The following is a 23,912-nucleotide window of genomic DNA, read 5'->3' as shown; positions in this document are numbered from 1 at the left end:
CAGCCCTTCCCCTTGACCTCATTTTCCATCAAAATCAAGGTCAAGGAGGTAGGCTGTCACTTTTGGAGTGTTCAACACTGCATTAATCTCATGTTTAGCTTAGCATGTTTTGCATGCCGATTTTAGCAGTAATTATATAATAATAATGGATTGGATTTATATAGCGCTTTCTAAGGCACCCAAAGCGCTCACTCATTCACTCTCACATTCACACACTGGTGGAGGCAAGCTACGGTTGTAGCCACAGCTGCCCTGGGGCAGACTGACAGAAGCGAGGTTGCCATATCACGCCATCGGCCCCTCTGGCCAACACCAGTAGGCGGTAGGGTAAAGTGTCTTGCCCAAGGACACAACGACCAGGTCAGAGTCCAGGGATCGAACCTGCGACCTTCCAGTTACAGATACGCTTCCCAACCCCCTGAGCCACGGTCGCCCATATACAAATGTTCCTTTACAGTTAAATGGCTTTCCTGCAGCAACTGCACCACTATTTGTTGAGGAATGTGTTTCTAGTAGTGGGAATTTCCATGTATGGATATGGCAAAGGATTTGTGATTTCCATGAATTTAAAGTTAATTGCTGTATTATCACAGACAGATGTGTAGATGTAATTGCCAACATTCAATAGTAGACCGACTTCATCTTGTTTTAACATCAGTTTACCAAATCTGCAGCACTAATCTCTGTTTTTGAAGCAACTGTTTCAGAGCAATAAGTTCATTGCAGTAATTGTAGTTGTCAACCACCCTCTTAAGCTACAGTTACTCTAGTTAAGAGAATAGAATCAGTTACATACTGTCGGTTTGGCCAAAACTGCCAACAGAGCAACACCACTAACATGAACTCATTTTACTCATCAGTCAAAACAAAGCCATTGTTTCGTAAAAAGAAGAGTTTTATTTCATTTTTAACAAAGCCCAATACAGATTCAAAGCAAAACTGGGGAACACTGGCAATCTCAATCCAATCGTTTTTGGGACGCCAACACCAAAGAGGAGCTTCAAATAAAAAGGACAACAATAAAACAACAATACTACCCAGAAATGGGGTAAAGAAATAATGGTGCACGTTGTCAGACTTAAGAAAAATTGACAAAGGGAATCAAAATGTTCATGCCAGCAGCTGCTGAGGATCTAAATGTCAAATATGAGACACCTGTTAACAGCTTTGGAGGAAGGGAGGGGAAGAAAAAAGGAAAAAAGACAACTCCTATAAATGTGTTACATTTAAAGTTGTGAATGAGTAATTTGGTCAAATGTGTTAAAACTAGTCTGTGTGTAAATAACGAAAATTGTGAATTAAAACTAAGCTTTCCTCTGTGGTTTGTACATGTAGACCGTTCCCAAGAGAACAAGTTGTGTCCAAGATGGGAATTAAAGTAAACTGTCACGCCAACAAAAAACGGGAAACTATCAAAATCAGATTCTGTTAATGTCTCTACAACTAGTTTTCTACAGATACGTTCAACAGGTTCACCTGACAGCTGTGATGACATGTTGAAGGGTTACAAAATATATTGTGAGTAATACAGTTTGTGATTTTTTACGTCATAGTTTACGTGGTCTGGCGCACTTGTATCGTAGACTTGTAAAAGCCAAATTTAGGGTGTGGGAATAGAGCACGTGGCTTTGTTTTCCTTCTTTTAGGGGTTATGAAATATTATGTTACCGTCTGAAATGAGCCGATCCACCCATGTAAACACAGTGATTTTCTGATACAGAAAAAATAGTAAGTGTACAATGCATATTGATCTTTAATAGCAATATCCACCAGTTGAAAACACCAGTCTGCTTTGATATATTCTCATATGGGAACAAATATATTTTATAACAAAATAAATCTATACTGTTGTTTCTGTGATGGTAGATAAGGGTCGTACAATCCCATCAGCCTGACCTTCTTTGTCCATTTTAACAAAGAACTGCATGTAGGCTTAGCTCTGTCGGAAATAGTACTTGTGACTAAAGCAGCTCAAATACTCAAAAGGCTCTGCCTGAGAAGAAAAAATTAGTTTGAAGCCAAAAAAAAAAAAAAAAAGAAAAAAAAAAACCCTTTTCATCTGTATACCAGTTGTTAAAGTAATTTATAATAAAGTATGTTTCTATCATCTTCTAAAAATCATAAGCATTTTTTAAACTGTATCTTGGCATTTTGACAAAATATCCTCTTGGATATTTACACAGGAACAAAAAAATACTTTTCAAGCACTAAAACAAGCTTATATTGTGGGTTTGCAACAGAATAAAACAATTCTGAAATAAAAATGGAGAAAGGTTTGCATAGCAGATCAGGATACAACTAAAGAGGAACAAATCCTTTTTGGTACGAGTCATGACTGCACATTTTCACATATGTACATGAAAGAATAGTCCATTCATAGTTTCTCCCTGCCCACAGTTCAAATCAAGTTTACGTATGCACTGTAATGCTCATCAGTGAGAAGGCAGAGTGTGGGTACTTGTCCTCTCTGCTCTTCTAATAAAAGTCCATAGGAGTTTCTTTTGTGAAACTTTGTTTTGTTTTTTAAAAAGTGCCATTTTGCTACATTTGTCAGCTGATCCATGGTCTGCTACTGAACAGTTAATACAAGCAAAGTGTTACACAGCCCTCCAATATCACAGAGTTTCCTGATTCTATGAGATTTGGTCACATGGACAGTCTCACACACACACACACACACACACACACACACACACACACACACACACACACACACAACAGGGGAAGAAGGGGAAAAAGGAAAAACAAAATTTGTAGCCGGTGAGTTCTGTTGCGATTTGATAATCCAGCTGGTAAAGCTTTTGGGAACAGGGGGAAAAAACAAAACAAAAACAAGCACCATAAGGAGAAGGCCTCAAATGTCCTCCGCTGGGCGAGTTCAGCAGTGTTCGCTCGATTCTGTGCTCCCACAAAAAGCAGAAAGGGGAAAAAAAAAAAAAAAAAAAAAAAATCTACATTCAGACTCGCCTCAGGCTCATGGTTTAGGCAAAGTCACTGAAATGTTTCAGGCTTTGTTGTGACTTTTCCTCCAACTTCAAGTCCAAGTCCGGCTATCGAAGCCTTAATCATGGTGGTCGAAACATGTCTCCAACTTCCATGGGGCCTTAATCGTCAATATGGATACGTCCGGGTCCTCATCGTCTCTGTTGAGCGTACACAGGGTACGCTAGTGTCACATTCAGAGAGTCATTGTGCTGGACCAAAGACGTGTGCTGGTAGTGAAGAACGAGTTCTTTTAATGAGTTGTACAGGTTATAAGGTTCAGCGAAGCCGTACCCTGTGGGGGTCTTGTTGATGACGCAGTGTTTCACCTCGCCGTCCACACTGCAAAGAGAGGACAGGAGTCACAACCTGCTGTGATGCTCTCCATCAACTTTAAAAGTAGTTCATTCAGTGGTGGCTGAAGCCATAACAGCAGGAAGACATTTCAACACTAAAACTGCAATTCTTTGCTACGTAACAGCCAGATACGTACACCACACTGCAGGCGTAGCATCCCGCTTTGCTGCTGTCTCGAACCAGGAATGTTCCGTCTCTCTTGCCCTGGAGGATCGCCTCCGCCTGTAAGCGATTGATGTTGCCCAGCTTCCAGGTTCGCTCATCATGATGAGGAAGGTCTTCATCATCGTCCACCATAGAATATTGACTAAAAACACAAAACAAATATAAGTTGTCATGAAAAATGCACATTTTTGTCGTCCAGCGAGTGGATGATTGACACTCGCTAACTTACTCTTCTGTGCTCTCGTTCTTGATTCCCAGCCACTCGTTGAGTTTTTTCTGCCTGACTCCCTTCTGGGTCAACCACCTACAAAGAGAAAAGTCATGGACATTAGAAAGCAGGACAGACCAATTTTGATTTCCCTCAGAGGGAAGACTAGTTTCCGATGTAGCCAGGATGCTGTTCAGGCGCTGCACTTACATGAGATACTGGTCTCTGGTCTTGCGGAGCTGGATGAGGTCAGGCTTGATGCTGTTCATCCTCTTGTCGATCTCCCTGTAGTCTGCTGCCTGTTTCTTCAAGTCTTCTTCCAGCCTGCGCTTGCTGTCTACTATTTCACTAATCCTCGATTTCAACTTCTCGTAATTTCCCATGATCCTGGAAGGAGAGGAAAAAAAGGATGAGTTCTGAGCAGAGCAAGCATTTCGTTATCAGCTGATGCACAACAAAGTGTGGTCTGCTCTTACCTCTGAATCTCTTTTTCATTGCCTTCTCTCCTGAATTTCTCAATATACTCCTTGCTGTAGCGCTCTTGTGTTTGGCATTGCTCCTCGAATATTTTGATAGTTTCATTGAAAGCCTCTATCGCCGTCCTTTTCATTTGGATTTCCTGCGAGCAGAAGCACAGTGTTAAGCACTTGACCTACAAACACTGCAGTAACACTCTTGATCCTAGGTGTGGGGTGGTACTCACTTGTGATGTTCTGGTGTACTCTTCATAGAGACGGTCGTACTCTTTGTTCTTTTCTTGGTATTGCTGGTGGTACTCGCAGAGCTTCCTGCCCACAGCTTCGATGTTGTCCTCTTTTACCACTTGATCCTGAAGAAAGAGTCATAGTCAAATACAGGAAAAAGTTGAGGTTCAACTGCTTTAAACACGCAGGTGTTTTAATTCTGCTGGGATGCATTGAGCTGCCACCTCACCTGCTGGTGTTTAGACACGGGGTACAGCAGCTTGACGTCTAGCTTGGGGTTGTACTGAGCCAGGGACTCGTTGCGATAGTGGTTGATGAGCTCGACGACTGAGTTGAAGGTTAGTGGATCAGAGAAGCCATATTTACCATCTCGATGGAATATCTTGATAAGCTTGTTGTTTCCTCCTTTCCTGTAGACGAAACAGCAGCGGCGGTTAAACCAACAGGTCACCAACTACAAATGGATAAACAGTCAATTTGAGGAAACAGAGGACAAGACACTTACCTCAAAGTCAGAGTGTAGTCTCCGTGCATTTTTGTAGAGGCGTCCCGCACCAAAAACGTACCATCTGCAGTGTCCCTCAGTTTCTCATTGACCTCCTCCCTTGAGATGTCTCCCCAGTACCATTCAGCATCTTGTAGCGCCATGTTGTTGTTCATACCGTTGTTAATCACAGATGTGGGCTTGGGTGGCTTTGGAGGTAGAGCTGCAGGAAAAGGCAGAGAACACAGAATGTAAATAAATCGACTACAACGCGATTAGGCTTATGAGTGTTTGTGTTAAAATAAAGCCGACTCAGAGCTCGAGATCTGGACATTTTAAGGCAGATTTTTAGGGGAACGCTTGCACTGCCTTTAAAATGTTTACTTGATCTTCTTGTAAATAATTAAAAATACAAAAAAAAAAAAAATTGCTCTTTGAATTTATTTAATATTTCAAAAGAATGAACCCTCATCTGGATAGGCACGTAGGCACACATGCTCGTTCGCATGCATCCTTTTCCATGAATTGGGTTGTGGGGAAAGGAAAAAAAAAAAAAAAAAAGGCTTCCCATGTCTAACAGAGAGGCAGCATTGGTGAGGCAGTGGGAGGAGAACTGAAGCGTGAGTCAGGGAGAATGAATTTCATTCAAGAAATGGAGCCATCTATAAATATTTCCAGCTCCTAACGCAGCAGTGAAGCCTTTTTCATGCAGGAAAAAAAAAATGCAGAGAGAACAGCAGAAAAAGATGGCTGCACAACATTTTACAGTAAAATAGGACAGACTGAAATCCTAATGACCCTTTAAGCCTTTACCAGCAGGAAAGGCTGCGCTTTAACGCAGGATAACCAGATTCTCTTCTACCATCAGTAAATCAAACTCTTAAAGCTGGAGCTCACCGTGAAGCTACCAGTAGCAGAGATAAGGCAGTCGGCTATTTTTAAACCCCACAAATCTGCACTGCTGTTGTTCGCTGCCACTGCATTCACAACCCTCTTGCTGCAATGGACCTTGCAGAACTTTGCACGCTGAAACCACAAGCACTGTGCACACAGCTACAACCGTGACATAGATTTCAAATGTTTCCATTCTGCACAAATGCAACCTACCAATCCGACCACAGCGCTTCTCTGCATACCGCCTGCCTTCCAACCTGATCACACTTTGTCTCCAGATTACTAGAAATTTCTAACTCGCGTGAAGAAACCAGGCTTCTAAAACCAGAGCCAAACACCTCCACAGACAGACAACTTGCGCTGATCCAATCTCGCCTCTGCTCCACACAAATACTTTATTACAGCCACTTAAACACGTACTTGAAAAGCCATTAAGGGCAGCTTGCTCAGTAACGTGTTACATCACTTACCACAGCCAATCACACAGGGGGTCTGTCACCAACCGCTCCTGCATCTTTCATTTCCTGTGAGCGATGAGGTCATTGTAAAAGTGTCGCCTTTTTAGAACTCTAAATAGATAACTGAAACGACTGCGTCTCTGCATCAACCAGCACTGCGTCCCGGTGTGCATCCATCTGCGAAAGCAAGCGCGCCGCATCTCTCTGCTAGCAGAGGAGAGAGAAAGGACCTGCTCCCTGTTCCATGCTTCTCCTCTGTCATCCTCTCGCTCTCTGTTCAGCTTGTCCACTTGCTCCCCTGCAGGTTACTCGGCCCCTCCTCCCCGCGAGTGTCGTGCGGACATTTAGTCCGTCCCACTGCTGGCACTCGTAAAGCCTACTCTGCTGCAGCAGCACGTACGCAGCTAAATTATAATGCCTGGCCCGGTCAGCGGCACCCAGAGCTCCAAAATACGTCTATAATCCCACAGCGTGACGCTCAGCACGACAGGGATAGCTCCCTTGATTTCCTGAGTGAAATTAAAATAGCCCCAGTTCTTGGTAAAGGTAGAAGATTCAAGTGAAAGCAATCGTTGTCCTTAGTTCAATTGAGGGACAGTTGGTGGAAATTTTTAGACGCTTAAGTTATATAGTTCACATCAACTACAAATGAGGAAAAAAAGAACAGGTTTTAATGTTTGAGTAAGACCTAAGTGAGCAAGCCTGTTCCACCGCACTTGGATAGAAAAAAAAAAAATACAACAGTGGATTTAAAAAGACTTTATCAACTAGCCATTGTCCACCATAGCTATAAACTACTTAAATGTTCAAGAGCCTCTTTTGTCTGATCTTAATGCAGAGGTTCATGCGCACTCTCCAAGTATGGCCCATAACTCATAAGCATGAGCAGTTGCCCGAGGCAAGTTTGCTGCTAGCAAAGATTGAAGTCTTACTAAAACACAAACCTATTATTCCTGTTCTGTCTTTTCTAAGCTGTGACATTTGTGTCTTAATCTTACGCACGAGGCCCATTTCGTTATAGCCTGAAGGCAAACGCAGCAGAACACACAATGTTCCACTTTTGACACCTTTATAAGACAAGACCTGAAACATCAAACTTACGTTGCAAGTTGTGCATGTCTCGAGGAATCAGTTCTCTCTTCTTTGCAGCTTCTCTTTTATTCCCAAACAATAAAGTAAATCCAACAGAGTTAGTTTCAAGTCCTTCTGTAAAGCTCCATTTCATAGTTTAGACCAGTGAGTACATGGACGTGGTCTGTTTTAATTCTTAAAAGGTCACGGCTTTGTGTGCCTCTTAATGAAATCCAGGTAATCCGCTCGACGTGAAGCAGGTGCCGCATGCGACTGTCTCACTGACTGACTGCTCAGTTCCTGCTGAAGGTGCGGTAAAGGGCTGAGTCTCTCTGTCTTTCCCTTTCTGAGCCCTGTGAGGCGGAAGCCTGCTCACGTGTAGTCACAAAGTTAATGATTAGCAGGAGCCGCTCCAGTGTCGACGCAGCCTGTTCTGAAAGCAGCCACTTGTGCCAGCTGCGTTGGTTTGTGTGTCTCTCTATGCTCTTTGGTCACTCCCTCTTTCTGTTTGTAAAGGCGGAGGCTTGGGGGTGGGGAAGGAGGGGGGCAGTCTTATGATTAACTTGCAAAGTTTCAAATATTTGCTGAGTTGAGCACTTTGAGACAGGGAGGACATGTGGACATCCACTGAAGGGGGAGGCAAGTGGCCCTAGAACTACAAGCAGCCCTGAGTTAACAAGAAGTGCTCTGTGGAGCAGGCCGACTTTCCAGCCAACCAAATCTAAGTGGGCCTTTTGTCGCTTACTTAAAATAGGAACGCAGTAACCGGGAGGCACACACACACACACACACACACACACACACACGCGCGCATACAGGTCATTCACAGAAATGCATGCATGTTCCGTACATGTGTGTTTAGAAATTAGGTTATTTACCCGTACTATTTGCATTAGACAGGTGACTGAAACCAGTCTGGCCCGACTAAACATTGCCATGTGTTACACTGGGTACAGTCTTTATGGGTATGTGCAGAACCAACAAAAAGCATTTCAGGGTTTCTCTCTTGCCTGCCCGACCATTCAGTCAGCCATCCATCAAGCCTACAGCCAAAGAGCTCCCTGCAGGTGCAAATCACTGACAGCTGAGAGCAGACCATGCACAGGAGCGTTATAAATAGTCCTAACAGGTAATAAAAAGTTTAAGCAGCCACAGTCAGTGCTGGGCCTGCCAATGACACCGCTCCCAACTAGAGCTGTAAAAACAGAACTGCCATGCAATGCTCTGCTGTCTCAAATCACCAGACCAGCTTTGTCTGTATGCAGTCCACTGCAGTAACACGAACAAAATCAGACTTGCACGAATCTGTCATCTATACCGTTGGAGGCACATGCTACATAACAGCAAAAGCTAGAGTAGAGACGAAAAAAAAAATAAAAATGTGCTCCAAGAACCACCCAGAATCTTACTGAAGATTTTACATCACATGCAAATTCCCCAATGTTCATATTCATGAGGCTGACAAAAATAAAGCTAGACAGAAATACTGTTCTAACACAAGTTGCTACTTTGTAGTCATTAAATTCCAGTGAGAACCTTTTACATAATACATAATACCATTTCATTGCATATAAAAAAAACAAAAAAAAAAAAAACATTCATCTGCAACATGGAAATATGCTAGTTCAGAAAGAAAACTTTTCATGCTTTACAAACTGAGAAGACCTAATTCAAACCACTCCACAAAGACTCAACTAAGAACACTTGTTTCTACTAATAAGCACATGCTAAAAAAAAAATCAACTCGCTTTAGCGCCATAATATGAGTAACTTTCCAATCACTGGGTACTTTGTGGTTCCCTACAACTGCAGCAGCACTAAGTCTCGACCCTCCTCTTCAAGCTATTAATAGCTCAGGTCTCAGTCAGTGCTGTGCACAGTCAATGCAGAGCAAATTTATGTTCTCCTTTCAATGTAAATCCTGCACAAGTTCCTTACAGCTTTCAGTTAGATCAGTAATGCAAAGCACAACATCCTTTCCATCTACTTTTCCTTTTTAACTGAATGCATTTTTTTTAACCGTTTACTTTCATGTCCTGAGCACCCACAGTAGTAGGAACAGCAGTAGTTTTGTGATGGGTGAAAAATCGAGCGAAAATACAGCAGTCAATTACCTGGTGCAGCTTGACTGTCACTCCACTCACTGGTCACCAGAACCTCAATGATCTTGATGTGAGAATCCAGACTGGGTTCACAACTGTGAGGGGGACAAAAAAGCAAGGTAAACAAAGTTTGTTTCAGAGCCAAGGTGACAGTCACTGCTGCTCTGTGCGGTTTTCAATCAGATAGCAATTCAGGCTTAGCTACTTTAATTGTGCCGCACAGCTGGTAAGCAGAAAAGCTCCAACCTACATCCGTGTACAGCTAAAACACATGAATGTGTGATACACTGCAGTGCGTGTCTTGCCATTTCTTGACTAAGCCTGCATGCTTATCTGTCTGCTGACTGAGTGCCTATCTTTTACAAACCAAAATATGCAGCATAAGCCTTACACTCCCAATACCCACCTGGTGGCCTGTTGTCTGAAAAACACAGGGCTGAAGATCTCGCCCAGCGATCTGGCACTGAGCAGGTTCTTGGAACCGTTTTGGCACACTCTAGCAAAATGCCTTAGCAGACAGTGGAGAGTCAGCCAGTACTGGGGAGGACGGCCTGGGGCGCTAGCAAAGCGACGTAGTAGCTGGGCACATTCCTCAGGATTCACCACCTCTGTTGAAGATGAGAATAGCCAAAACGTTCAGGAAGACAGGAGATAAAGTGCCCTACTTTAAAGTCTTCTGCAGTTGAAAAGCAGCACAAAATGAAAGCTCTCTTTACACAGTAAAGAAATGGAAAAAGGAGTCATGTGCAATAAAGACTTGGAAACCGCAGAGACACTGTGTGGTTGACAATGAGCATAAGGTACACTGGCAGGTGATTGGCTGCTCAGAGATGCTAGAGATAAACTTTCAGGCTTGTTTTAGTTCCTATTAACCGCAGATATCCTGTTTCTGGCCATGTGACAGCAAGAGAATGCATAACACTGAGAATTTCTTCTTTTCCCCTCTGCTTGCAACAGACAGCAAGACTAAGGTTAAGGAAATGTGCTAAAATACACAATTAGAAATAAATACATAGATTTCTATTTCTTATTTTCTTAAAGGACCCATAGATGTTTTAGAAAATAAAAGCTAATTTTACACAAACAAAAAACAAAGAAAAAAGAAGTCCTCAGACACAATGGGTACAGATGAGGTCTTGTGGTTTAGTGTTCATGAGTACATGATGTTCAGCAGCAGGGCACGAGTACATTACGTCAGCACTTCTCTTTAGGCCAACCTGTACAATCAACAAATGACCACTGAAACTGTGAGGGAACCTTCTGTTCTCACCTTTAGCACTGTGAACCATCTGAGCATATATTGCAGTGGGAATGATGGGTTGGGGAAGATCCTGCAAGTACCTACGCAGACCGTCACACAGGACTGGAAGCTCCAGGTGATCCAAGTCTGCAGATGGGGGGTCTGAAATGCAGAACGGCACAAAGACGCACGCTTGAACTCACTTCAGTAAAGTTAGGTTTAACTATAGCACAGACTCTTCTGGGCCAACAGACTCTTATGCACACACTTAGAAACCTTTTTTTATGCACCCCACTCATTTTTTCCACTCAGACTTCCTCTTCATATAGGCTTATAAAACACATGATAAAAAGAGCTACTTACCACAATCAAAATACTGCCTGACTTCAAGTCCAGCACCAGCGTTAAATGTTCTATATAATGTGGGGTTATCCAGACCTACAAAATAATTAACGAAACATACTGTAGAAACATAACATGCCAAATAAATGCCAACAAAAATATGAAATTGATTCAGTCAAGCTCACCTTTCCTCTCAATTGCTTCAAGCAGTTTGATCAAAATGGGTGGAGCAATCTCTGGAAGGGAAAACTGCTCCGTCAAGTCGGGCAAGAAGAAACCTAAAGATCGTTAAAAAAATAAAATAAAATATTTTTTAAATAAATAAAACAAGCAATTTCAGTTTGTGTAAACGGAGTGAAAATCCTCCCACCAAGGCTTAGTACAAATCCAGCGTCATACCTGTGAACCAAATTACTCAGTCCAATAAATATGCTGGCACCACACAATTTGCTAATAACAGTTGAATAATTCCATTTTAGCACCCCTGCCCTTCCCAAAACACAAAAGCCAGCAAAGCAAGAAGAGAAAATGTTTCTACATCCAACCTATGCTTTCCAAATCAAACAACAACACAATCACGACCAAGACAATCAGTTGCCCTATGCTGTTGGCTGTTTGCAAAACAGACACGGCTTTAAGGGGATTTCACTAAGCTCATTTCTTCGAGGTGAGTGCTGACAATGGCTGGTTTTACTTTCAAAACTGAGTCCCACACAGCAGAATTTAGTTACACTTTTTGGAGATTGTTCTATTTTTTACTCTTATGCTACTGTACCACAACGAATTCCCTTTGTAAGATCAAAAAAGTATCTATAGTTTATGTGTAACTAAATAAAGATATCAACTGGCCAGTCAGTTAAATACAGTTAATCCTGTGATGACTGTTCATGTGACCTTAAATGGTAAGGGGCTGCCATTCATCTGAACCAGCAAAGACTCATTAGATTCTTGACTCCTCAGAACTTCAAAGGAAGCAGGTACAAGACCAATGAAGTGGCTTCAAAAGTAAAATGTGAGTATTTATAAAAGGCTGTTTCAACAGGAGGTACTGAGCACTGAAGTTAAGGTTTGGCAGACCAAGGAACTAAGCAAATATCCTGTGATATGAGGTAAGCCAGGTCTGACTTTTTTTTTCTTTTTTTTTTACTTATTTTTCCTTCAGAACTTTGCACCCAGGTGTGGACATGAAAGCAGGAGGGGAGTTGGCAAATCTAAATAAAATCTTCGCCAAGGCATATTTTGAAAAGGCTTTTTTCCTGAAAGGCTCAACTGTTCAACATCAGGTCTGCAGTTTCAAAATGCTGCAAAACTATGAATGGGACCCTTTCTCTTAACATTATTTTTTCTTTCCACCTAAAAGTGATTACTTTTTTGAATCAGGCATTAAAGGCCAAGTACTGGTGTGGCTAATACATAGACGCATAGGGGTTATTGAAAAGCTACCCTTTTGCATGAAAGAGGGTTCAGTCAGTTAAATAATAAATTCTGAACCACATTCTCTGGCTAGGGCAGGACCCAGGCTGCCTTGTTGTGTGTCAAGTACATGTATTAGTAAAGCCTTTCAAACCAGAGAACACACAAAAATCCACCTTGGACAACTGGTCATCTGGAAGATGTTATTGGAAATACAAACTGAAAGGGAATGGAGGGGGGAGGAAGGTTTCTCAGAAGTTGGTGTTCCATCTCAGACTTTGCAAAGTTTCCTGAAATAGAGATCGAGACGTGCAGTGCAGCCATCACACACCTTGGAAATGTAATCTTTCTCCCAGACAAGATATCCAACACGATCTTCCTTCTACAGCCAAAAGGTTTTCTGAGAAACCAAATTCACAACCTGAAGTTAAATTTAGAACACTGACCCACCCGTTGTCACAATGTTCAAAAAGCACATGACAGCACGATGCCTGGAATTTTTAAACAATAAATCACAAATATGTGTAAGGAACAAGCAAATTTTCACACATTTACTTAGATTAAAAAACACTCAACACTTGAAAATGATTAATACATTGATATACAAACAGCTGCTCGTACTTCTGCACAGCTTGGAAACAAACCAAAAAAACAAGGAGAATCTTCCAAGTGATCCTCCAGCCTATTTATTCCTACCACAGTCAGCCTCTGAGGGACACGGGTCAGGAAGGATATAGAGTTGCTTCTTGGTACTGTCGACAATGTGATAGTTTCGGCACCAATGGAATTGTATCAAGTAGCCGAAGAAATATGGCGGAAATGCCACAAGGTATCAGTGATGATTTCTGAGATGCCTTGGCATGAGATCAAGGCTCAACGTGCCCATACAGGCCAAACCACAGAAACATAAAGGGGAAAGGAAAAGAAAGAAGAAGAAACCTATAATTGATGTGTTCATGGAAGGCAAATTAATTCTAGAAAAACTTTGTAAAAATTGGTAATAAGTAAAAATTAGCTACAGTAAAAGCTATCCATTTCTTTTCTACTGCACATAGGTATACCTAACTGTGATAATGGCACAAGGTGAATGCAGGTTCTGCAAAACTCCTTACTGCAGCTTATGCAAACTGAATCTCCAACTCTCTCTGGAAAGGTAATTTTAATTCTATTAAACAAACAGGGCCCTCTATGTTTTACAGTAGCATTACGGCACTATTAACACAATGTGCTGGCATTTTGCTCCATTTACAACAGCTGACAGGCTACACTTCCTCAGACTCTCTCCAAGACTTGAATAGAAGCTGGTTTCTGTGGTAACTAGGGTATGGAGACAGAGGCCCCTTGGACGTGCCTCTACACGTCTGCATGTTTGGCAGACCTCATGATATCCCCCAAGGCCTCAGCCCGTCAGTAGTCAGTTAGACAACCGCAGGTTGAGGAAGTCGATGCAGCTGCCACTGGTTCTGCTGTGGTGTGGGGAACAATCTGTCCGGCTCAAACGGCACGTCTGAGCCGAAAGGACTGTGGGCAGAACAGAGCTGGGGCACTACCAGTGCACTAAAGATAGCGCTCACTTTGGATAAATTTAGAAGGCTGGAAAAAGGGTCTAGCCAAGGCATATTGGTGATAGATCACCACCTAACACATTTTAAAGTAAAAATTGTGCAAAATGTACAAAAAAAAAAAATTCAAAGTTGTTTGTCTCTACAGTAGCATTTAGTAAGACTAGGTGCAGCTAGTTTATAGTATTACCAAAACCTAAAACCTTTGCAATGCCAAATTCTCTGGATTTTCTGTTGGCATGGGCAGCACTAACATGTCTGAGCATGACTGTGCTGAATAGTGAAGCCCTGAGCTGAATTAGGAAAAAGGGCAGGCAATGTCTCCTCCTGCAGGCTGGGAGATGAAGTGCAAAAGCAAAGTAACAGCCAATGAGGAGACTGTTGCTACAGCTTGGCAATTAACCCTATGAAGCACAGAGCATCAGTGAATCGCAAAAGTAATGCAAGCAGCCAGTTTCCCAATGTGAGATCAAATTTAAGAACCAATGAAGCCTCTCACATCAAATTAAAATAAACCAACTCCAAATCTGATAACTTAAATGGCTTGAGCACAATTGTACAACCTGCACTACTGCCTCACTTTAAATTATAAAGTAAAAGGATGATTAAACAGTGTCTTCATTCAAAGATTAGCCACTTTCAATGTGAACTAGCTTGTAATAGTGCACGGATTTATTAAAACCACAGCTAAAGTATATTATTTAATTTGAGAATATATTTAAGTTATCAAAAGGTCAAATCAAAACAGGACTAAAACTTTTTATTTTTGTTTGTTCTGATGCAAAAAGCCAAATGTCACCAGGGACCATAACAATCATAATCAAATTATTTTTGTTGGTTGGCAAATGACTTATTCAAGAACTTCACCAAGTTGGGCTTGAGCATTTCCAAGAAGAGATCATCTTAGCCTTGCACCTCTAATAGTATGAAAGTGGGGCATATCATGATGGCTGCTTAACCGCAATAGTTTTGAGATATGCAACTGCAAAGGCTCTTTTTCTGATGACACATTACTCTTAATGTGTCATCAGAAAAAGAGCCTTTGCACAGGAGGAAAAACACAAATATAGCAATTCTTGCCTTAACAGACGTGACCAGGACTTTTGATGCAAAACAATGCAAACAAACTTCCAGGACAGATATAACTGAATGGAGGAGATGATTTATTGTGTCCACTCCTTAATGCAATGCAACATCTCCAGTGCACAAGAGCTGCCCGCACACCACACACATAACTTTCCTGGCACCAATGAAATTGTGTTACTCTCCAATCTCACCTTTGTTTAATTGCACAGAGTCTGTCTGCTCCTCCCTGCCTTATTTGCTTGCTCCATTTCTTAATCCTGCTAGCAGACATGCTCCGACTCCCGTAAAGAAGATTTGGCAATTCAGACTTCAGCCTCTGAACGGCCTCATGCAATGAAACAGTTATGCACACTTTGATGCACACAAGTCTCACTTGCTTAAACACACAATTTTTTTTTTTTAATGAATCTGTTATTTTTTGAGTCCTAGTCTTTTTCCCTGTCATATACTGAGCAGCAGTAGAGTTGTCCCCTTAACTGTAGTGTCTATAACCTCAGTCTGACATTCTCTGAGGCAGACAGAAGGGGAAAAAAAAAAAAATAATTGTCATGTCTGGCACATCCACACAGATTAAGAACAGGTCAACCCCCCCCCCCCCCCCCCCCCCCACACACACACACACACACACACGTGTCACTGTTATTTAAAGCAGTTTAACAGTTTTAAGCAATGCTTAAAGTTCCTCTTAATTTTACATTTTAAACCGACCAGAGGAAAAATTAAATGCAAACAGTTATTGAAGCTACTACATTATTTGTCTCTGCATCATATCAGTTTACAATACAAACCACCCATGGAGAAGGCTACAAGAAAAAAAATTAATTGATGAACACTAGATGGGAAAGGGTAGCTGGTTAATACAGACTAAACTTTAAAATGAAAAATGAAGGGACTGCTCAAAAGTAAACTGATAACAAATGGAAAAACTAAAAATGTGAGAGGAAAAACAACTTCGTCATCTTAGGTTTGAATCGGGATGCTAAAACAAACAAAAAACTAACAAATCGCCTTTCTTTAGTCAAAACTAAATTTTATTATATCTGCAATTTAATGATGTGGATGCAAATTTCCTTTGTCACGTGGGCTGCTTTAAACACACTGCATGTGACAAGGCTCCCCTCCCCATTCTGGAAACTATGACAAGTCATAATATATTTAAATCCAGCTCAAGTCTGAGATTCACAGGCACTGAATTTGTCAATGACACGCTTCTCACCTCTGACTAAAGCTTTTTTTTCCTCTCCTCTCAACAGCTTCTAAACATACTAATATTCCACCTAGTACAAAAGTCAAATACATTTCCTTTTGCCAGCAGCTTGTCCACTCATAACAATGACAGCACAGAGCAATCGCTAGGGTGCTATTCATCATCCACCCATTTGTTGTATAGCTGTATTGTGCGTCGAGATACAGCAATCAGCACTTAGCACAATACAGATTCATCACAAAGGTACAAATCAGTCCACTATGCAGTCTGTACGTACCCCCGACTACCAAATTCCTGGCCCCAGCTGCCTTTAGTCCCACAGAGGAACACTACATCAGAGGAAACTATCACACGATAAACTTCTGCTGTGCTTATTCTGCTGCTGACTTGGATGGATTTAACGAACTGTGACTGTGCTCTGGACAAATGAAAAGAGTATACCAATTTGAAACCTACGCCAAGGCCATTACATGTATAATTTAAGAGAAAAGTGAGCTCTTAGCAGGGGGGGGGGGGAGCAAAAAAATAAAAAAAATAAAAAAAATAAAAAATGACACTACCAACAGAAAGTGTATTCAATCCAGCAGATGTCAGCCTGAGTGCTAAAGAGGCCCCGAGAAGGAGAGCTGCATTATCTCAAACTCCAGCTATGCAGAGTGCTCTCCCTGAAACGTCTCCTCTGTACAGGCTGCACTCAGCCTTCCTGTAGCCAGCACAGATGCTCCATTAAGTACATCCATTACTAGTTATAAAATCCACATTTCATTTTTTGGTAACCAAAAAAAGTCTGCATACACACCAGGAGGCATATTTAGCAGAAAGCTATAAAACATTTCACTGCATTTTTTTTTTGGATAAATACTGCGTACTATAATGTTGTGCACATGAAAACTTCAAACATACTGATAAGGCTCAGACAAGCAGGGGAACACAGCCTGCCATCAAATATATCCTTAAACAAGACCGAGCGTGTAGGCTGTACCTAGTGATAGCGTGCAGAGCAACAACCGGTTATTCATACTTATCTAACGTTTTGGGAAAAGAGGGGGGGAAAATGCTGATGCTGGCCAACAGATGGGAGGAGAAAAATAAAGTAATTACACACTGAAAACACAGAACTGAAAACACAGAGGTTAATATTAGGCCATAACATAGTCACTGTCTAAACAAATTTAACATGCAACGTGCTTGTTGGGCATCAGGAATTACACAATTGGCTACAGACTAAAAGTAGCTGCTTGTATTTTTTCTTTTAGTACTATGACTCAGTTAGCTTATTCGAAATTCCACCTCAATTACTTCTTTTTCACCATTAAAAGCAACATACTAGACGTGAAAGGTGTGAGAAGTTTTTAAACTTGGAGAATTTCAGTTTGGGAACCAACTGTGGATTTTTTAAATTAAATCAAATAAGCAAATTGAGCTCTGAGCTGGTTATTTGCTTTCCAAGTTCTTCTGCTTGGCAGCACCACACATGTATATTCAGTTAACTGAGAGGCCTAGTAAAAGGAGCAACACTTTAATGGTGTTGTTTTTTAAAGAAAGTCCTCATTCCAGCATTCAGCCTAATAGTTTCCCAGCCCAGCCCTTTAGTCTCTCTCTTTCCCTCTCCACATCTGCTGCACTCATGTAAACCCCCCCTGTGGCTAAGGGAGGAGAGGCCCCTTTCCAAGCCCTCCATTCTCCACCCTTTTCCTGGGACCAGAGCTGATGGTAGGAGCTATCAAAACATTAAAAAAAAAAAAAAAAGGAAAAAAAGGAGGAAGAAGGAGAAAAAAAAATCTGGAGTAGGAGGAAGGGAGCAGGATCCCTTGGTGGTGGGCAATAAATCACAAACACTCCGAGCAGAAGACCCTCTTCAAAGCCCCCTTGAGCATGCAGATCCCAAGCTCCTCCCAAAGCCTGCAACCTACCCCAATCCCAGCTGCAGCCCCTCTGCCAAGCCCCCAGCTCCACTTCAGCCCTGATCCTCATGCACCCATCCTGAAACTAGCACAGGGACTCTCTTCCCCTTTCACCCACAACTCTGGGCCCTTTCCCCCCCCACCCAGGACACAGCAACTTTTCTTCTCTCAGTGCTACATTCACACTTGGCAGTGCTGCCACTCAACCACAACACATCCATTCAACATATGCCCCTTTTTTAACAACAACAAAAAAAAAAAAAAAAAAAAAAAACACCACGCTCCTCATTCGCACTGTAGACCACAGCAAAGAATTTCACAACAGCACCACAAATGGCCTAAAAACTAGAAACCTGGCGACTACAGCTGCTCTTTAGGTGAGCAAAAAGCTTCAAGTGCACATTAACAAGCCACAGAGTCTTTAAAAAGACGAGTTTTAACTGCAGTTCATAGTTGCGGCCTGAGCTGTAACACTGACTCACATTTCAAAGGGTCATTTTGAACTGCAAACATCTCGAAATAATTTTTTTTTTTTTTTACCCACCAAAAGAAAAAAATTAAATTAAAAATAATAATAATAATAATAATATGGAGACACCCCCCCCCCCCACCACCACCACCACCACCAAAATATTTCAGCTATAACTTAGATATTCTGTGATGTTAGTAATATGTGATTGATATTTTTACAGATTTAACAAGGTGTTTAAAAAAAAAAGACCAGAAAATTATTGGTTACATTACTTTTTTTTTTAAGCAAATTATAGTTTAAATGATGACACAATCGATCAATTTTGCTTGAGCTAGCTTAACTGCCCCCCTGCTACCAGTGTATACATTGAGCTACACAGGTACGAGAATTGCATTCCCTTAAGATGCAGTTTGAGGACAAAGATGGATGATCTCGGCTGGTAACATATGGCTTGCAGAAAATGCTCTGGTGTACTATATCCAGCATAAACACCAGAGCCCGTGTCCTCTGGGACTGAGCATGGTTCACATTCAGTGCAGCTGTACCGCACCAGGCAGAGTTGTTAAACAAAACCCTGTTTTGCAGCATCAGCATCCTGCTGATAACAGATTCACAACTCTGACTTGCTAAGGTTTTACTTTAACACTTAACTAGTTGTCTGTGTCAGTGGACTACCAGAGAATGCACAAAGCGACTTAACAGGTTTTTTGTTTTTTTTTGTTTTTTGGGGGGGTGGGGGGGGGGGGTTAATATTGCTAACATCAGTTTACACCCTCAGGATTTTAATACATTCAAATTGTCACAATTAATAATAATGTTAAGACAGATTATGAAAACTGTTGTAGCTTAAACTAGCAAGTTATACAGATAGCTCATGCATTTGTCCCCTTTTTCGTACAGAAATCACACTGCCGTGTATTATGCTGGTAATCCAGGAAAAAAAAAACCTTCAGAACTTTGAGATAAAGGAGAACACCCATGAATTTGATACCAATAAACATGGTTTAACAGCTCTTGTTTAAACTCACCTTGTTCTGAGTCCGAGTCCATCTCTGACTTGAAGGAGGAGGCTGGAGCTACAGGTAAGGGTCTCAGGGGCCTTGGCTTGGGTGTAGGGGGAGAGATCCATTTCTTCCCAATGTACTCTACATAGGTGCCAGGAAAGTCCCCTTTTTCCTGAGTGGTCTCGTTAAAGCCTGGCAACCAGCCAATCTCATCTGGCCGCTGCTCCAGGCCATCGGTGACCCCAAGAGCCACCAGCTCTCCTTTGCTTACCAACAATATATCCCCAACATGCAGATCAATGTCCTCCTCCCTCTCTTTTTTATAATCATAAAGTGCTCTGTACTGATACCCTTCAGCACTCATGTTTGTGTGTTTAATGTTCACTTGTAAAGATGAGTCTGAACCAGTCTTGTTATTTTTAAGGGTTTTTTCTGAGTAACTTAAGCCCAGCTACTCATTTGCTGGTTAAAATGGCTGTTGTTCCAACAAAGCTACAATTTATGATTTTACAGTGAAAACAGTCTCTAGCTTGTCTTCATTCTTTCACAGTTCCCGTCTCTCGCGAATAATTTGCAGCTCTCTTGGTGTGTTGCCTCGCAGTATGTACCCATCAGTAAATGGCCTGCAGCCGTGATCTTGATAATGCTGCCCAGACCTGTAAGATGAGAGGAAAGAGCATTTACAACAGGCAGCACAAGACTATGATGGGCTCCTTACAATGCCCAATGTGAATGAAATGGGTTATGCCAAGATTTTACAATATAAATACTGTAGAAGTCTGCAACTTCTCACAGTAGGCCCACAGTATACAGTAAATACATTTAAAATGTACACTTTTATAATGATACGCCATAATGCATTTGTGGCCCTACTTTGTCACATGGCTTCCAAATCATGTCTGCAACAGTTTTAATGTGTGCCATCACTGACCCACTCAGTATTTTTTTTTCTTAAATCAGCTGCCAACAAAATAACTATTAAAAAGTAAATAATTTACTGAAGAGCAGACTCCATATTGATGACAGTGTAGTTTTATTGGAACATTTACAGTTTCTGGCACACTGAAATCGACTTCTCTGCTGCCCTGCCAACATATAGTGGGCTAGCGTTAGCATTATACTTGACAGCTTTATTCTAATGCCGACAGAGTTATATAAATAAACATCACCCTTATGCATAGGTTTAGAGTTTTAAAACGCGCAGGGAGCGAATTTGTGCGTTTAAAAACGTATGCATGGGTCCAGTTTATTCTGCTGGCGGCTTTACAGCCCTGCGGTGCAACTTTACAGCCGCTGCAAAAATGTCGGGGGAGTAGTCAGCTAAGTTAGCTAGCCAACATCAGCCTGCTGCTAAACTAAACCACCACCTAATTAGCCATCAGCTAGAGGAAAACAGGATAAGGGTTTACTAAACGTCTCTATTTAAAACCAGAATCAGATAGCTTAGGCTATTAGCAAGGTTAGAGTTGTAACGAAAAAGTTAGCAGAACAGGGAATTGGAAAAAAAAATAAACTTCAATGAAAAAAAGGAGTGCATGTTAAACCGAGGATGATGATGAGTCGCTTTAAGTAGTTTTAAATAACTCAACAAAATTTAAGTACTTAACAAGAACACGCTTTAATTGTAACTTCATAAGAAATAAATTCTTTGTAGCGAGGTTAAAAACACTGGAGAGCAATAACTTACTCGTACACGGATCCGCAGACGAATGCAACGAGCCCTCTTTCTTCCACACTAAAACACTTCCAATTCGTTATTAAGCTTTAGATCTGCGATGTGCGAAGATTTAATTGCAGCCGTTGGTGGATCTCTTACGCGCACGGTTGAAAAAGAAAAACTCTCGGCTCGACTTTAAATCCGATTTAATGAGAAGAACAAAATGTTACGACCTACACCCTGCCGACGTGACAGAACAGCTTCACCATCCAGAACAAATGTTCCCTTGAACGTCGCCTCTACGACCAACAAGGGGGCAAGCACAGAGCGGCATCTCATTGGTCCATCTTTCTGTCAATCAAAAACGCCTCATAATCTATCCAATCGTATTCCTGTTGTGGTGGGCACTCCCCTCTCCGTGTACTCTTGCAACTTGAAACACCTGTGGAAATTACATAACTTTTGCACGCAGTCCTGCCATTACCTATGTTCTGTTGGCTGGTGAAATTAAACATCTAGCATATTTTTTCCAGAGCTGTATGATTTTAAATCATGCACACTAAAACAGTGTGAAACTAAAGCATAAAAGAGCAAAAATATATTGGGCTGGCCATATTCTTTATTGTCTTATTTTTTAATCCACATCTTGAACCTGAAAACTGAAATCCACTGAAAGATATAATTGGTATATGGTAGAGTTAAACTTGGTGTTTCGTCACCATAGTTTCACTTTTTTGTTTCTATAAATCATGATATCTCCTCAGAATGGAAGGTCCCATAATCTCAGTCACCATTAGAAACACATGACTGTGAATGTGGGTGGCCTAATTATGACAGGGAAAGAAATCCCTTATCAAGCATAAACCCTACTGTCCCGATTGCGCTAAAAAGAGACTGTAAGCAGCTTTGTGCAGGGCTAGGTGCCTGTAAGTGTTTCCACTGTCACACAGACATCAGGGGCCATGACCATTCAGAAAAGAGGAAGTAGTGTAGAAATCAGGAGTTGATGGTGTTGAAACTAACAGTAACTCGGAACTTCAAGCTGCTGATTGACATCTTTTTGACATCTTTCCTTGAGTCATATTAACATGCAAAAACAAGCTTTAAAAGTACAAAATTTCAGTCCACTATTACAACACTAACAGGAAATGTAGCTTTCTTCCTTTTCAATGCAAAAGTAACTAACCTGTGTCCACTGAATATTAAAGATGGGTTTTATATTTCTGCTGCAGATGACAGAAATGAATATTTGAACCACCAGACCATATAATCCCTCACTGTGCCAGCACCACACCTCATCCCCTGATTAAATAGTCAGGCTCTGGTGACCCATCTGCTCCCCCTGCAGATAACCAAACTACACCTCTGCCATAGCACATTTGCTGGACCGGAACTTGTTGATATTTTCCCAAAAGAAAAATTAAGAGTAAACCATGCAAATGTGGATTTCATGGTTCCCATAAATGCCTTATGGCTTATTGGCTTGTTTATGCAGCAGAATATCACACAAACATGCCAAGTGGTGTTTGCTCCGAATGAGTAGTTATTCATTATATGTTCTTCACTGCCACAAAAAGCAAGTGGTAGTGTAAATTTAGCAACCATGTTTTAGTAAAGACATAGTTAGAATTTAAGCCTTTAAACTTGTTTAAACTCGTGTTTCCTTTTTCACAGGGAATATTTGCCTGTCATTACAAACTGCTGATATTTCATTTGTTTTCAGTTCAACTTTTAATTCAGTTCAATTTAGTTTTATTTGTACAATATCAAATTACAACAACAAAATTTGCCTTAAAGCGTTTCATATTGTAAAGACGTAACAATAATGTATAGAAAACCCCAACAATCAGATGACCCCCTATGAGCAAACACTTGGTGACAGTGGGAAAGAAAAACTCTCTTTAAACAGGAAGAAGCTCAGGATCAGGGAGTGGCAGCCATTTGTTACAACCAGCATAAAACAAAAGCTTATCTTTTTCCAGCTTATCATCACTATCATCATTTGCATCTAGTTTGACCCACTGTTGATCTTTTCTGCTTTTTAGGGACTGTTTTCCCTTTATGCAAAGCTCAGAAGCTCGGAATACAAACCCTCTTTATTATTCATGACAACCTGCTCTTTAAATGGATACTGTGCAACAACTAGAGTCATGGTGCCACGACAATAACTTGGTCTTAAACACCAAAAAGACCAAGGAGATCATTGTAGATTTCCGGAAGAGGGGTCATAACAACCATCTGCCTCTCTTCATTGGCAGTGAGGCGGTGGAGAGGGTGAGCAGTTTTAAATTCTTGGGGGTAACTGTGACCGAGGACCTGTCCTGGGGCAACCATATCACCTCAGTTGTACGGAAGGCCCAACAGCGCCTCTACTACCTGAGGAGACTGCGGAGCGCACACATTCCCAGATCTCTGATGTTGAACTTCTACAACTGTGCCATCAGCAGCGTTCTGACGTATGGATTTCTAGTGTGGTTCCCCAGCTGCACCAAGGCCGATCAGCAAGCACTCCAGCGGGTGGTGAAAGAAGCTGGCAGAATTATTGGAACAAGTCTGCCAGAGATCAGTAATATCTTCCCCACTCGCTGTCTGAGGAGGGT

General features: G+C 41.5%; 1 protein-coding gene across 1 annotated transcript; it reads right to left on the bottom strand.

Annotated features, from left to right (window-relative positions):
* Window positions 1–874: 874 nt before the first annotated feature.
* pik3r1 (phosphoinositide-3-kinase, regulatory subunit 1 (alpha)) lies at window positions 875–21,597 on the bottom strand. The gene is made up of 15 exons (XM_085464262.1): window positions 21,343–21,597; window positions 19,680–20,311; window positions 11,193–11,285; window positions 11,029–11,103; window positions 10,696–10,827; window positions 9,832–10,033; window positions 9,438–9,520; window positions 4,922–5,123; window positions 4,646–4,826; window positions 4,416–4,541; window positions 4,189–4,331; window positions 3,923–4,099; window positions 3,734–3,808; window positions 3,476–3,646; window positions 875–3,324 (listed from the first exon to the last, which is right to left on the bottom strand). Exons 2-15 carry the CDS (start codon window positions 20,017–20,019, stop codon window positions 3,135–3,137), a joined length of 2,190 nt encoding a protein of 729 aa, XP_085320388.1. The 5' UTR covers window positions 20,020–20,311; window positions 21,343–21,597; the 3' UTR covers window positions 875–3,134.
* Between the last annotated feature and the right edge of the window lie 2,315 nt (window positions 21,598–23,912).

The sequence above is a fragment of the Copadichromis virginalis genome, linkage group LG7 (assembly GCF_057382275.1).
Source record: "Copadichromis virginalis isolate Kocher_CV1m ecotype Utaka linkage group LG7, C_Virginalis_male_GT1.1, whole genome shotgun sequence".
In the NCBI taxonomy this organism is placed as follows: domain Eukaryota; kingdom Metazoa; phylum Chordata; class Actinopteri; order Cichliformes; family Cichlidae; genus Copadichromis; species Copadichromis virginalis.
This window is presented reverse-complemented; position numbering and strand designations above follow the sequence as displayed.

What these genes read in the sequence shown, in the direction of transcription:
- pik3r1 (XM_085464262.1), bottom strand. Translation starts at nt 20,019, where the DNA reads ATGAGTGCTGAAGGGTATCAGTACAGAGCACTTTATGATTATAAAAAA. An exon ending in AATGAAAAAGAGATTCAGAG is followed by an intron (nt 4,100 to 4,188) that starts GTAAGAGCAGAC and finishes CTCTCCTTCCAG; the next exon opens with GATCATGGGAAATTACGAGA. An exon ending in ACCAGAGACCAGTATCTCAT is followed by an intron (nt 3,809 to 3,922) that starts GTAAGTGCAGCG and finishes TTCTCTTTGTAG; the next exon opens with GTGGTTGACCCAGAAGGGAG.